At 35.6% G+C, this 16,598-nt stretch overlaps 1 protein-coding gene across 1 annotated transcript in view; it reads right to left on the bottom strand.

The window, feature by feature from the left end:
• Positions 1 to 15,796, bottom strand: part of LOC127866217 (phosphatidylinositol 4,5-bisphosphate 3-kinase catalytic subunit alpha isoform-like) — a 39,566-nt gene extending 23,770 nt beyond the window's left edge. The window contains exons 1-5 of the mRNA XM_052406650.1: positions 15,724 to 15,796; positions 14,339 to 14,884; positions 13,395 to 13,630; positions 4,072 to 4,287; positions 3,116 to 3,189 (exon numbers count right to left, since the gene is read on the bottom strand). Coding sequence (XP_052262610.1) covers positions 3,116 to 3,189; positions 4,072 to 4,287; positions 13,395 to 13,630; positions 14,339 to 14,424 — 612 coding nt within the window. The 5' untranslated portion in view covers positions 14,425 to 14,884; positions 15,724 to 15,796. The remainder of the gene's footprint in view (positions 1 to 3,115; positions 3,190 to 4,071; positions 4,288 to 13,394; positions 13,631 to 14,338; positions 14,885 to 15,723) is intronic.
• Positions 15,797 to 16,598: the final 802 nt, after the last annotated feature.

Below are 16,598 nucleotides of genomic sequence, written 5' to 3'. Positions count from 1 at the left end.
TCTATATATATATATATATATTTCAGAAAGATAAACTAACATAAGAGTGAAATGTATATAAGTGGACAAACATTATGAGAATTTAATCCGATTCTATTTTTGTTCAAAGATTTGTAATCTGTCATTACTGAGGGCTATTTCTTTCTCAATCTGGATTTTTAGTTTAAGACTATGGACAAAACAATTAAAATTTGGTACTTGTTTTTTGTACTTCATAATAAAGATAAAATATTTCATCATTATAAGAATAAAATTAACAATATTATTACAGTCTATTGATTTCAATGAGTTAATTCCGAAACTTACATTTAAGAAAGATAGTTTAACGTTTAGTTGCTGTTGTTCAAGAAAAATTGCTAATTGATTCCAAATAGGCTGGATGTGTTTGCACTCCCAAAAAAGATGTTCTATAGTTTCGATGTTTTCACTGCAGAAGTCACACAGATTTGAATTAGATAATTTGCATTTAAAGAGATATTTATTTGTAGCTATAATTCTATGGATGTATTTATATTGAAAATTTCTCAGTGTGCTTTCAACAGTTGCTTTATATGGCATGGTAAATATGTGTTTCCAATTAAGTTCATGTTCTCCGAAAAGGACTTGCCATTTATTTTGGGTTTTGGAGTTTTCTGTAGGGTTTTTAATTTGTAGTGTGTAAAATATTTTATTTTTGTTTTTTCTTCCAAGTATGTTTTCTACGAATTTTGTTTGGGTACATGGTGTATTATTTGTATTGATTTCAGATTTAATATGTATGGGTATGCTTTTGATTAGTGTGTAATACTTCAGGAAATTATTTGAAGGTATTCCGTATATGTAGCATATATCATCAAATGAGTAAAAATCCTTAATTCTGAAGTCATATAATTGGTCGACATATTTAATGCTTCGTTCAAACCAATATTTATAGAAAAACGTCTTATTGTTTGAAGTTATGTCTTTATTGTTCCATAAAATAGTTTTACTGCTGGTTTTGGTTTCTAGGTTATGAGTGACATCACTCCATGCTGATAGAACATCAGACAGAAATATGTTTTCGTTTGCAATTTCATGTAAGATAGTATTGCTGATGTTACATTCAAAGAGTAAGGAGTCACCATATTTTTTTAGGATTTTCTGGTAGAATAATTTCCATTTACTCGTATTGGTATTATCTAGGTATCTTTTGACCCAGCTGCATTTGATTGCCTTCAAGAATGAGTCAATGTTCGTTAATTGGATACCTCCATTTTCTACGGATTGAATTAACTGAGTTCGTTTTATTTTGTCAGGCTTACCGTCCCATATGAAATTAAATATTGCTGATTTTATATCGTTAATAACCTCATTTGGTGGATTTGGGAGAACTGTTAATACATAAATTAATTTAGGAAGTGCAAACGTTTTTAATACTGTGTTTTTTCCGATTAGTGTAAGTTTACGGTGATGCCATGATTTTAAGCAGTTTTTAAAATTCTGTAATTTAGGAAGTATGTTTTTAAGAACTGTATCCTTTTCATTATTTGTGAAAGTAATTCCTAACGTTGTGGCTTCATCGGATGTCCAATTAAATTTCATTTCTTTTTTATATTGGACATTACTTTGTTTTAATTTACCTACTCGTAGCACAGTACATTTACTTTTGTTTAGTTTAAGACCTGATGTCATTCCGTAAAGGGTTAGCGACTCTATTAGGTTATGGAAAGAATCGTTATTGTCGTTTAAAAAATAAGTTGCATCGTCAGCAAATAGGGACTGTTTGATTTCTTCGTCAGGTTCTAGTGATATGCCTTTTATGTTTTTATTTGATTGAATGTGATGTGATAGATACTCGATGCAAATAATAAATAGCGATGATGAGAGTGGACATCCTTGTCGAACCCCTCGTTCGATGTTAAAACTGTTTGAAAAGAAGCCATTGTTAATGATTATACTGTTAATATCGGTATAGAATAGTTTGACCCATTGAATGAGACTTTCACCAAAGTTCATATTTTCTAAGCAAGAGAACATAAATGAGTGATCAAGCGAATCGAATGCCTTTTCAAAGTCTGCAAAGAATATTAGACCAGGATTATTTGAATTGTTGAAATAGTTTATGCATTCTTGGATAAGACGAACGTTTTCACCAATGTAACGTCCTTTTATGAAACCAGATTGAGATTTTGAAATGATTGATGGTAATATTTTTTTAACTCTGTTTGCTATACTTTTAGTTGCAATTTTATAATCATTGTTTAGTAAACTAATTGGGCGCCAGTTCGATAAGGATTCTAAGTTTTTTCCAGGTTTTGGAATGAGTGATATTATACCTTGTTTTTGAAGCGTAGTTAAGTTTTCATTATTATATGAATAGTTTAGTGAATTAATTAAATGTGTTTTGATATCATTCCAAAATATTTTATAAAACTCAATGGTGATACCATCAGAACCTGGACTTTTGTTATTTTGCATTTCTTTTAGTGCTAATCCACATTCATATAAAATGGTAATGTTGATATCTTATTTTTTATTGATTTTTTTAAGCATGAAGAAATGATTCAGTCATTTGATCGACTCGCCCATATGTTAAACGTTTCGGATGATGAAATGCTTGCTTAAACCATTTTCTTATTGAGCCCGCTTTTTCTGAAAATATCATTTTTCTACAGAAAAGCTTTTGCAAAGATTTTCCATCTTAACTTCTTTGTCGAAAGAGGGACGACGACTCAGTATCGCACATTATCGTAGATACTGTGTTCAAAGTTTATATGTTGAAAGAATGGTAGCGATTGAGAACAAATTTAATGTTTTTCTTAATTTTTGTAAACTCAAGAACAACGAAGTATGTGTTTTATTCTCTATCTATTACGTAAATTGACGGATGTGTTTTCATTTGGTTAAAGCGAAAACTGAGCTAATAGTGTATTCAATTTGCAGTTTTATATTACAAAACTATGCAATATTGCTAAACGAAATACCACATCTTTTCCATGAACTAAATTGTAATGTGTATCCCATCTCTGCAATATTTTATTTGTGACTAAGCTGTGTTATGACGTAAGGTCCGGGAGCCTTTTATTACGAAAAAAATGGCATTGTCTTCGTTGATGTTGGAGAAATGTGAAAACTATACAAACTAAACACAACTAACCTTGATGGTTTTGAAGGTGGTCTCCCCATTTACCCTGCAGTATACGACTGCCTGTAGTAGTGACCTTTCACCACCTACCAAAATGTCACCGATCATATAAATACGCGTCTTGAAATAAACTTGGGTTGAATATTTCAATTTTAGAATAGATTTTCGCTTTCATTACATAAACGCCAAATATATAGTAAAACAGACAATTATCGTTACGTACATGAAGATTGAAAGAGCGTTCCATTTATTAAGACACACATTCCAATAGGTTTGTGTACACAATAAGGATTTTATAAAAACTAAAGAATCTGTGAAAATTGCCAAAGAGAAAACGATATAAGATAATGAATACTTTTTTTTCGAATACTCAACGTTTTTTTTTGTACACTAGGCAACATTTTTTGTGTATCATGGAGTATTTTCAAATTCGTAAAAGAGAATGAAAATGAATTAGTGATATTATAATCTTTATAAATAATATTGGCTTTCTATTACATTGTTGACTTATTCGAACCACACACAATAGGAACGTGTTCACTTCTATAATCAGATGGTTATTAGATGTTTCCGTATTCCCCTGTTCTGTATATATACATTTATGGTAGTTGATCTGGACAACTCTGCATGTATTGTGTCCATGTCTATTATATACATACTGACTATAAGCTAGCTTTCGTCATTGTTAATCGAACAATTAGTGAATGTGTATATGTTAATATATATATATATATAACTGTTCGGTTTGATTTAAACCTGTTCAATTGTTTATCTCTTCTTGCATTAAATACAGATATATAATAGAACTTTGTTTCCTGTCGAGGTCAACCATTTTACTCGGCGAACTCAATACTCAGTAACAAAAGTAATTCATTCCATACACCAAAAGTAGCCAATGCAGTCCGACGATTAAGATTAAAGCTATGTTATTCAAAAACATCACTATTGTATTATTAACTCATTAATACCTTTATTTATGATCTTCACTGTACTTAATGGAATTTCAGTATTCAGGTCCAGTCTTGGTCTGTACTGAAACAACAGCCTCTCTTCCATTGACCACTTGGTCATCTCTCTTGCCACGCTCTGTCCCACGTGCTTCATGACGATTCTGACGTCACGGTGCTCCTCGTTATGGCTTGAGATCTGGTCAAGCGATGGAATGCTCACATCCATAAGGTTTCCTAAAAACAAACACAGGAATAATCATATCTATCAAGTTATCTGAATGACTTCTGCTTCATAATTGTCAATTCAATTTTTTTTTGTAGAGATTCGACCCGAGTTGAAATATAAAGAAGTGAAACTCCAGCTGCTGGAGCAGTATTGTAGTATCATTATATACAATTTGTTGGTCTTTTATTTAAGAAAATACTCGCTTAACTAAGGAGTTTTAATTTCAGGTTGTGTTCATGTCAGCAATCTGTTCTTAATCGTAATCACAGCTATCTGGTATAAGCAGTTTAAAAGAGTTTTTTATCTGTTCGTGTGTTGTCTGTTGGTATGCACGTGGTCATCATTCCTAATAGGTCACAGACAGAGCTCCTGAGGTTAAAGCATAAATCAGACGTCTTAAAATGAGACACTGCATCTTTTTAGCAAATTTTGAAACATTCCGTCGTGAAACCATCTGACCTCGTCTTTTTAATATTTCATTGTATAAATTGTCTATTGTCAACAAGCGCTCTTATTGTTTAGTTGATCATCACTCAAGTTTATTGTCTGTTTTCTGTCTAGAACATCAACAAATATAGTATTAACGTTTATTTAAAACGGTAGGATTTGCGATAAGGTCTTGGCTAAGTTTGAGATTTGGGATCCCTTTCATCGGTTTAAACCCCCAATTCTGTGCTTTGACCATTAAGGCGGTGACCCCGGCTATTTCAGGATATATGTTAAAGAGGTCGTTTGTTATGTATTGTCTTGTATTGTAAAGGCTACTCGTCATTTGTCTAAAATATCAGACTAGCGGACGAGAATTCCTCTCTTTTTAATGTTAAATGTTTCTGGATTTTCATAACTTCTTAATAATATCAACACTAATTTCATTTACTGCGTGTGTAAAGCAAAGTATAGCTTTAGTATTTAGCAACATTTACTTAAAGATTTCTGCTCATATATATATTGGCTATAATCTATGACTAACATTTTGTATTGTTTTGCTTGATGTCCGATGTTTTTTTCAAAATTGCAAAAGAATTGGGTTGATTTTTCACCTTCATGTTTCTACCCTGCTCGTGACATTATTAATGACCCTTTAGTTTGAATATCCATACTATCTGACTTTTATTGATGTTATAGATTCAGCTTTTCTTTATTTGTTTAATACATATTTATCTCTAGTTGTATCTACTAAAAAATCAAGATAATATTATATATTCCCCATATTTGTGTACCGTAAGATTAGACCGAGATTGTTTGTCCTTTAAAAGGGTCAATGTGAAACTTGTTTGTTTTTATCAGGGACCTATGTATAGGTGCGTGAAGTTGGCACTGACATCGGCAATCGATATTCGACATTCGAATATCCCGAATATCGAGCTAGGACGAATGTCGAGCCAGCTCTGACATCGGCATCCGGCATAACTCGCGAATATCGAGCTGGGACGAATGTCTAGCCAGGTCTGACATCGACATTCGGCAAAACTCCCGAATATCGAGCTGGGGCGAATGTCGAACCAGCTCTGACATCGGCATTAGGCAAAAAAAAAGAATATCGAGCTGGGGCAAATGTCGAGCCAGGTCTGACATCGACATTCGGCAAAAACCTGAATATCGAGCTAGGGAAAAATGTCGAGCCAGGTCTGACATCGGCATTCGGCAAAACTCCGGAATATCGAGCTGGGACGAATGTCAAGCCTGTCCTGATATCGACATTCGGCAAAAAAACGAATATCGAGCTGAGGCGAATGTCGAGCCAGGTCTGACATCGTCATTCGGCAAAAGTCCCTAATATCGAGCTAGGGCGAATGTCGAGCCAGCTCTGACATCGATATTCGGCAAAAGTCCCAAATATCGAGCTGGGGCTAATGTCGAGCCAGCTCTGACATCGACATTCGGCAAAACTTTCTAATATCGAGCTGCGACGAATGTCGAGACAGCTCTGACATCGGCATTCGGCAAAAAACCGAATATCGAGCTGGGGCGAATGTCGAGCCAGCTCTGACATCGACATTCGGCAAAAGTCCCGAATATCGAGCTGGGGCGAATGTCGAGCCAGCTCTGACATCGACATTCGGCAAAAGTCCCGAATATCGGGCTGGGGCGAATGTCGAGCCAGCTCTGACATCGACATTCGGCAAAAGTCGCGAATATCGACTCTGTCGATGTCAGAGCTGGCTCGACATTCGTCCCAGCTCGATATTCGAATGTCGAATGTCGATTGCCGATGTCAGTGCCAACTTCACACACCTCTTATGCATAAGTCCCATGCTAATAAAGAACGGCATACGTCGCTTTTTTGGTATTTTTCGTTTAAATGAAGTCTCTGTCTTAGCTGACATGCACTTAAGGCTTTTTTGTGTCGTCATTTATTAACACGTGCAGCTCTTTACGCACATGCATTAAACCACGTTTTCCAGAGCGCGGCTCACATGTACATGTATTCATATCACAAATTTATCTCCAGAACTAATAGATATATTCATATATCCTATTTTTTTTTAATCTCATATCCCATTACTGCCTTAAAATCGATATTAAAGAAGCGATACCTGTAACATTGAATAACATATATGAGCCGTATCCTGTGGAAAGGGAGCTTTATGCCTGTGCGTTGAGTGTCGTCCTCGATTAGCCTGTGCAGTCCGCAAAGGCAAATCAGGGACAACACTTTCCGCATAAACTGGATTTTTGCTAAGAAGATACGCACATGCATTAAACCCACTTTTTTTTTTACAGAACACAGTCCATATGTAATAAAAATCCACGATAGTGCTTAACACAGTATACGTGACGAATGGAAGTCCATTAATGTGCATGCAATTTATTATTCTTATCACGTACAGGGGGGTTTGATAATACGGAGAATTATTTGTTTACAAGACAGGTATGTAAATCAAACGACCGGTAATAAAAATGCATTATGCACCTTATTATTATTCTTATCACGTACAGGGGAGTTTGATAATACGGAGAATTATTTGTTTACAAGACAGGTATGTAAATCAAACGACCGGTAATAAAAAATGCATTATGCACCTTATTATTATTCTGATCACGTACAGGGGAGTTTGCTAATACGGAGAATTATTTGTTTACAAGACAGGTATGTAAATCAAACGACCGGTAATGAAAAATGCATCATGCACCTTATTATTATTCTTATCACGTACAGGGGAGTTTGCTAATACGGAGAATTATTTGTTTACAAGACAGGTATGTAAATCAAACGACCGGTAATAAAAAATGCATTATGCACCTTATTATTATTCTTATCACGTACAGGGGAGTTTGCTAATACGGAGAATTATTTGTTTACAAGACAGGTATGTAAATCAAACGACCGGTAATAAAAAATGCATTATGCACCTTATTATTATTCTTATCACGTACAGGGGAGTTTGCTAATACGGAGAATTATTTGTTTACAAGACAGGTATGTAAATCAAACGACCGGTTATAAAAAATGCATTAGGCCCAAACTAAGTTGTTTGTTTCCTCTTATCACATGGACTCTATTGTATTGTGTCGACCCTTTATTGTATGGCATGCCCGATACATCGGACAGTTTTGCGTCATTAGTAATATTTGCAAACTTAACATGTGTTTGTAGAAAACAAGAACATTGTATATACCCAAAAGACAATTGCTGACTTACAAATGAATTCACCGATGCAATTAGAACACGGACTCGAAATATAATTGGTACAACCTCTACTCTTTGATGATTCTAGAAGATATTTATTTAATCATAGAATACCCTTTCATTGTTGGTTCATTAATTGTGTCGCGTTCTGAGAAAACTGGGCCTAATGCATGTGCGTAAAGTTTCGTCCCAGATAAGCTTGTGCAGTCCGCACAGGCTAATCAGGGACGACTCTTTCCGCATAAATTGGATTTTTGCTAAGAAGAGACTTCACTTAAACGAAAAATGTCATAAAAGCGGAAAGTGTCGTCCCTGATTAGCCTCTGCGGACTGCACAGGCTAATCAGGGACGACACATTACGCACATGCATTATGCCCAGTTTTCTCAGAACGCGACACAATTAAACAGAGCAACGCGTTATCGTTGTTGATAAGCAACTTAAACTGTACAACGGCATTCTAATAAATGTACGTTTAATTCAGACCCGGATGTTCTCTAAAACATTCTCCGTTGACAGATAAAAACATTTTGAGTAGATAAAGCGAAAACAAATTTGTTTTTTGGAGTGAAAACTTTTCTGTCACTGACATACAGATACAGATATTTCTTATACGTACTCGAGTATTCATTCGGTAGAGGATTAATGCTATCAGATTAAGTTACCCATAAGGTGTATGAAAACGCATTAATAATAAAGTTTATGAAGACTGTTTTATTTCATTTTCATTTTATTTAAGCATATTTTTTATTTCTTAAATATATTCTTAATGACAAATCCTAATTTTACCAACATGTATGTCATCTTCACGCGTTACTTTGAGTTTCATAAACTCTCCTTTAGTATGAAAATATTCCGTCAAAGTTATAAAAATTACGCCATGGAGCGAGTGATCGCCTTTTATGTTTTACCATGTCGTCAAATTATTTTCTGTTTGTAACATTGATCTTAACATAAAAAGGGTTGTTGAAATTTTTTTGTATGTCTTGGAAATGAACATCCCGCACTCTTGGACAGCAGGGCGTATTACATTCCTAAAGTGTCTTCCCAGTTTGATCTTTGCTGAAATGGGAACGACACTTCGAGCGTAGAATGTATTTTAGTTCAGAATGGACTTCCTTTATTTAACAAAAAAAATCAATAAATGCGACAATTAACGGCCCTGATTTGCTATGTACAGTCTATTACGCAACGACACTTCTATTCACGCGCATGCATGGAGTCAGGTTTTCTCATAAACCATGAATTATGTTCTATTTCGATTCTTTATCTATGTTTTACTGCACTTTGTTTACTGACACTTAGTGAGTATTGCGTTACTTCCCTCTTCCTATAGATCCTAGACGGCACCTGGCCTACCATGTGGATGCCCAGACGGCACCTGGCCTACCATGTGGATGCCCAGACGGCACCTGGCCTACCTTGTGGATGCCCAGACGGCACCTGGCCTACCATGTGGATGCCCAGACGGCACCTGGCCTACCATGTGGATGCCCAGACGGCACCTGGCCTACCATGTGGATGCCCAGACGGCACCTGGCCTACCATGTGGATGCCCAGACGGCATCTGGCCTACCATGTGGATGCCCAGACGGCACCTGGCCTACCATGTGAATGCCCAGACGGCACCTGGCCTACCATGTGGATGCCCAGACGGCACCTGGCCTACCATGTGGATGCCCAAGTATTTATTTTTTTATCAGATATAATGAAATGCGACATGGGGTATCGAGTGTACGTTGATACTTAAAATGTAATAAACATTCATGGGGTTTGGGTTTCTCTTATGCAAAATTGAATATAATACACATTCTTCGTCCTAACGTTACCGTTATTTTACGTTTATTATACCGCTGCATTGCTGTCTGCCTGGTATAACGCTGCATGACATATATTTTTTTATATCAGTTCAACAGAAAGTTATTATATTAGTAGTTGATAGGAGGTAGGTCATATTTCTCGGAATCAACTATAAAGTAATATTTTTAGTAAAATCGAATCAGATTAAACAAAACAAACAATTTGATACCAAGATGTATATTGTAAACACAAAATGCAACACAAACAGCAAAAAGTTTGTTTTACACATATTAACCCATATATGCCTAGCGTCCTGAAAAAGGACATTGCAAACAGCGTAGACCCAGATGAAACGCCGCATAATGCGACGTCTCATCTGGGTCTGCGCTGTTTGCTTAAAGGAATTTCTGTAAGAAATATTCTAAATATAGAAACAAATATACTAGACATCCCTAATTTCAGAAATAAATTGATCCAATTAAGAAGGATGGGAGAGTCCACTAGGCGTAAATGGGTTAAGAGCGAGTGCTTGTGACGCAATTATTAACACGTTATACGACAAAATCACATTCTTTCCCGCTAAAAATGCAGGTTTTTTGAGATTTTTTCAGTGTTTCTTTCAAATCGCGGACGTAGTGGTATGATAAACAGAAAAACAGGTTCCTGTCAGATCTTTTTGTAATATATCAGGCTCAGCACGAATAAAATAACGGATTGGCAAGCCTCGCCATTACTAGTGTCGTTTACTTATACAATACTTTGAAGTTTACGTTATTGACAACATTGGACATTTTTCATCCATTCAAAAATGAGAACGAAGAAGCTATTTGAATATTTACAGCTTCGACGCAACATCGTTGAACCGAGTTAACTTTTAACCGTTATGTTGGAATTAACAAAGAGATATTCGCATACATCCCGTGACGTGAAATGATCAGCTTAGTATTGAAGAGGTTTTGTTGAGTGAAATGGTACGTTTCCGAAGCATCAATGAAAGATTTCTAGTGCTATTTTTTCAACTCAGTATTATATTTTTTTTCGTTTTAAAACTTTATCGTAAGGTGTTTAGTGCGACGATTTATTAAACGTCCGCGTTGAGAGTTAATTGGGTTTCATCAAGGCCACATTCTGTAATTTAAACCAACCAGATATCTTATTTGTGCTTATTGGTCTATGGCCTATACCATATTTTTTTAATGGCGGGCATTGATTTACACCAGGTTCATAAATCTACTTGATAATATCGCTCAACGCATGTTTTTAAGTACATGTAGTTCAAACAAGTGTTATCTTTCAATGGAATTTTACTGATGTCGCTTCTGATACCATCTTACAATCAAAATGAAAACTTTCAACTTAACGCGCTAAACGCATCATTAATAACATATCAAGATGAAGAAAACTAATCTCAAGTTGTCAGGAATACTCATCATCAATACACTACTATTGAGGCGCTCTTCGGGAAAATCGGGCTTAATGCATGTGCGTTAATTGTCATTCCAGATAAGCCTGTGCATTCCGCATAGGCTAATTAGGGAAGTAACTTCCCACTTGATTTATATATCTTGATTAAAGGATGTCTTAGCTAAAATCCTTTTTAGCCGGAAAGTGTCGTCCATTATAAGCCTGTGCGGACTACACAGGTACATGTATATATGGGACGCCACTTTACGCACATGCATTAAGAGCGGTTTTTATAAAACGAGGCTCCAAATTGTATTTAAAAAAACTCAATGTAATTGTAAAATTAAAGCAAAAAATATCTTTTTATACTTCGAAGACGATTCAAAGCGCAATAGCGCGTGGAGTAAAATTCGAGAAAAAACATGCCCATTAATCATTGCAAGGTCTGTTTAATAACAAGCGTATGAAGTATTACGATGGTTATTATGATAACATTATTTAAGTAAAACTACTGTGTGTTCAGTGGGTGATGACGAGATATTCAGACGACTAATGCGCATTAAAGGCTAATTTGCCACCGTGATTTTACAGGAGAACGTTAAACAGCAACGCCAGCAGTTCAAATCTAAGTATGCTAACTTAATTAAGTAGAGCAGCATCCGTGCATATGCAGTGTTATCTTGCACGGTTTCTGCGTCTGATTAAATATTAACCCATACATTTTATGCCCAGTGGACTCTCCCATCCTTCTAAGTTGGATCAATTTATTTCCAAAATTAGGGATGTCTAGTATATTTATTTCTATATTTAGAACATTTCTTACAGAAATTTCTTTAAGCAAACAGCGCAGACCCAGATGAGACGCCGCATTACGCGGCGTCTCATCTGGGTCTACGCTGTTTGCAATGTCCTTTTTTCAGGACGCTAGGCATGAATGGGTTAACCTCGCTGTGGGCAAACGGGGCTTAATGCATGCTCGTCAAGTGTCGTATCAGAGTAGCCTGTGCAGTCCGCACAATATAACCAGGGACAACATTTTTCAGATTAACCCATTTAAGCCAAGTGGACTCTCCCATCCTTCTAAATTGGATCAATTTATTTCTAAAATTAGGGATGTCTAGTATATTTATTTCTATATTTAGAATATTACTTACTGAAATTCCTTAATGCAAAAAGGGAAGACCCAGATGAGACGCCGAATCATGCGGCGTCTCATCTGGGTCTACGCTGTTTGCAAAGTGCTTTTTTCAAGACGCTAGGCCTAAATGGGTAAATTAAATGAATTTTCGCCAAGAAGAGACTTAATCTGAACACAAAATAACGTAAAAGCGGAAATGGTCTCCCATGATAAGCATGTTATACTGCACAGGCTAAGTTGGAACGACACTTCAATACACATTCATTAAGCCATGGTTTCCCAGGTCGCGACCCATATAATTATTGTTTTATTTTAATGTGGTGTCATCTTTGTGCTAAATGTCAATCTGAGTACATACATTAATACACTTGCCGATATCCAATACGAAATACATCTTTAGATATTGTTATTGATTTATGAGGTATCAGTTGTTCAGTTGTTGTTTGATGTCCTACAAGTCCAGTTGTTCAGTTGTTGTTTGATGTCCTACAAGTCCAGTTGTTCAGTTGTTGTTTGATGTCCTACAAGTCCAGTTGTTCAGTTGTTGTTTGATGTCCTCCAAGTCCAGTTGTTCAGTTGTTGTTTGATGTCCTACAAGTCCAGTTGTTCAGTTGTTGTTTGATGTCCTACAAGTCCAGTTGTTCAGATTTTGTTTGATGTCCTACAAGTCCAGTTGTTCAGTTGTTGTTTGATGTACAAGTCCTTTAATCTACAATCATTCACGTACTCATCTTTTTACTAAACCGATGAATATGTTTCATCCATAATCCATATGTCTGACATTAACTAATTCATTTCATTCTAAAACAAGGCAAATTATTTGAAAATATTACCATAAGGAGAGAAACTCTTTAAAAATTGTTTCTTTCGTTTCAATTATTGTAGAATACGCATTATATTGTGTAATTTCATGAATCAGTCGCTTGCCAAGTACACTATAAAAAGTTTCGTCCCAGATTAACACGTGCAGTCCGCACAGGCTAATCAGGGACTCACTTTCCGCTTGTATGATATTTTCCGTTTAAAGAAAGTACTTTCTTAGTTTAGACAGAAAGTGTCGTTCCTGATGAGCCTTTACACACATGTATTAAACCCCTTTTTTCACAAGGCGCGGCCCAAATAAATAATGTTTAAACTAAATACCTGTTTCCGTAAAGTGTCGTTCCCAGTCACGTGTTTCCAGTGGTTCCGAGATTTCAAGAATAGGTTTAATAAGAGGTAGATCTGTAATAGGAACGCGTGGATCCATTTCCTTCTCTTCGGCATCTCTCGTGACCCCGACGAACACGTAGTGGCTGGAGCTCCGCAGTCTGTTCGCCGCCGGAAGTTCGATGACCTTTGCCCACAACGATTCAGTGATGTCCCTTAGCGACATACGTCTGTGTATACAAATTGACATACTGTAAAATTATTGCATTCGTCGGCATTTTCCGGTGTGTTTGTGGTAAATTCGTAGATTGGTCAATCCGCGATAGCAACCAAACTTAGTGCCATTCGAATAATGATGATATAACATTATTTTTCGGAGTATTTGGTCATCAACTTTTGAAAAGGCAAATCAAAATAGAATAAAGAGTATCTAGTCAATCGATATAATTGAATTTTAGACCGATTTTACATCAATCGTAGCCAATACCTGAGAGGTAATTTAAGATATACGGCGGCTACAACTGACTCATGAGACTGTTCAATTCGATAAATGAGCCGCGCTCTGCGAAAACGGGGCTTAATGCGTATGTGGACTGCAAACGCTAATAAGGGACGACACTTTCCGATCTTAGTGCATTTTCGTATAGAAGAGATTTCCTTTAAACAAAAAATTTCATAAAAGCAGGAAGTGTCTTTCATGATTAGCCTGTGCGAACTACAAATACTAATCTGGGAAACAATTCATTCATATGCATTAAGGCCGGTTTTCCCAGGGCGCGGCTCTTATTAATAAATGGCTCAATTACTGACGTTTTGATGTTTGTTTTCACAAAAAGGTCTGTGACAAATGAAAGGTGCTCAGAAAGATATTTAAACAATTAATAACACTGATTAGATACAATTGTTTTGCATTTTTACTACAGACGCATTTTAACTACCTGTCACATTTCATGTTGACCATCATTCCGTGGGGTAACAGGAACTCTATATCTTCCTCGAACCCGGAGTCCCTTTGCGCTGCCATTCTATACTAAGTGTCTCTGATGTTGTCACTTAAACTGTTTTTCTTAGGTATGTTTTAGGACCGATATCGGCCTATTTTTATGTTCTATTTTTAGTGGATATAGTATAAATCTTCGTATCCAGAATCTCTTATCATTTTGCGCCCCATTGTTGTCCTGTGTTCCGTCTTTGAAAAGATCACTCTATACGTTTCTGCTGTGCACGTATATAAAAATTGTTTTCAGATCTTCAGCTATCGCGTTTTGGAGCTTTATTGGTTTGTTTAATGTTTAGAATATTGGGGCTGAATAGATAGGCCGTTTAAGTTCTGCGTTATCAAAACAATTCCTATGACTGACACTTTTATGTTGTTGTGTTACTATCACTCGCAGATAAGATACTCTGTGAAAAAAGTCACCACAGTTAGCACACTTACGTATTGTATGTAAGAATTTTTGTTTTGTAATCTAGGATTTTATCATCTGAAAGTAAACAAAAACCACAGGATGACAAATTAATTGCATATGGACAAAATTGGTGTAGTTGTACAAGCTATTTGTTTGTAGATGAACACGTCATTTGAGTGCGACTGAGATGAAGTAAGTTCAATCCATTTGCAGCAATATGATATAGTCCATCAGTAAACAAATCCTTGATTAATAGTTCATATATTACAAAGACAATAATATAAATACACTTAATCAGTGCTAAATCTAAGATGGGTAATACTTTAAGGTATCATTGCACAAACATGGCCTGCGCATAACATTTTTATGATTTTAATTGTATTCTTAAAATATTTATTATGAAATCGGTATGTGGTTAAAAACATTAACAATAATACCAGAGAAAAACAAACAAAAACAATAAAACTATTATTTAAGTTCGAAGTGATCATAAGTTATTATCATATTATCATTACATTACTTTGCTAACAACAAAATCACAACTTATGGTTTGTTGCGTAATAGCGCAGCCTTCCTTTTCACATACTCCAGTTTTCCAACTTTGCAGTTTTGCAAACAACTAATGGTCTAAATTGTTTGTATCCATGAACCATTACGCAATTTACTCTCGAACCACTGTTGAGAATACTTTTCCCTAACGATTTTTTTTACATGAAATACATGACTTTTCATTATTTTCGTGTACTTAAAGTTTTGAAAACTACAATTTAATAATATGTAATATTTGTTTCCAGTTTTCTGATAATAAAAATAATGAGGAAATACAATCCATAAATTTGCGATAAGTTTTGCTTTTGAATCGCCGTGACCGTATTTTATGATAAACGGTATGATGTGTATAATTGAACACGTACTGTTGTATAAATATCTCTTTAAATCCGAGACGTATATTATATATACTGTTGCATCCATGTCTTATGTGTTACAATATGCAGTTAAGAATACCGGACTTTGTTACCTGTAATATATCACTGTTTAATCATCCAGCAGATTGTGTCAACATATTTCATAACGCGATAGCACTTAATGTGTTCATTGGTGATAAGATACGTGGCCTGTTGTATTTTATACAATGAGTAAATGTTACATAAAGTCATCAACATTGAGCATGTCAGCATGTATGACTGCTGTTCGTGAATCGAAAAAAATCTTACCAAGATACTGCAAATCGCCTGGAACAATTTTAGAGTTCTGGTCTGTGATAACTTTATGTTAACTTTTGGCTTCTCTTACTTAGGATAACACGTAATTTATTTATGCAAAATATGCCAGCACAAAACAATTACAGTGATTAAAAAAATATTTCGCCAAAGCTTGTATTCAATATGTACGACAACGCGTTTATCGCTCGATTTTATATAACCACGTCCAGCTAACTATCGTGTACCTATAACATCCCATCACTTAAAAGTATATCACCATCACCATTTTGAGATCTGCTGCGTTGTTTACTTACAAGAAATCGAATACGTCGGGGTTTATATACCTATTTAATACAGGAAGAGAATATTTGATATAGGGTTTTTTTTACCATCGACTTTGTTATCTCAAATTGCTGGTCTACATATCGGATAACGGAGTCATCTTTCTAGGGGGGGATTTAAACGGGTTTTATCGGTAACTATTTATAGTCTATTATGACGGTCTATTCGAATGACAACAATACGGACGATTTCATCAGTTTACGACAATAAACACTTTTTTCGATGAAATGAATGATAATTGTTAA

This window comes from Dreissena polymorpha, chromosome 1 (genome assembly GCF_020536995.1).
Source record: "Dreissena polymorpha isolate Duluth1 chromosome 1, UMN_Dpol_1.0, whole genome shotgun sequence".
NCBI lineage: Eukaryota > Metazoa > Mollusca > Bivalvia > Myida > Dreissenidae > Dreissena > Dreissena polymorpha.
The sequence above is the reverse complement of the archived record's forward strand: the minus strand, read 5'-3'. Positions and strand labels throughout refer to the sequence as shown.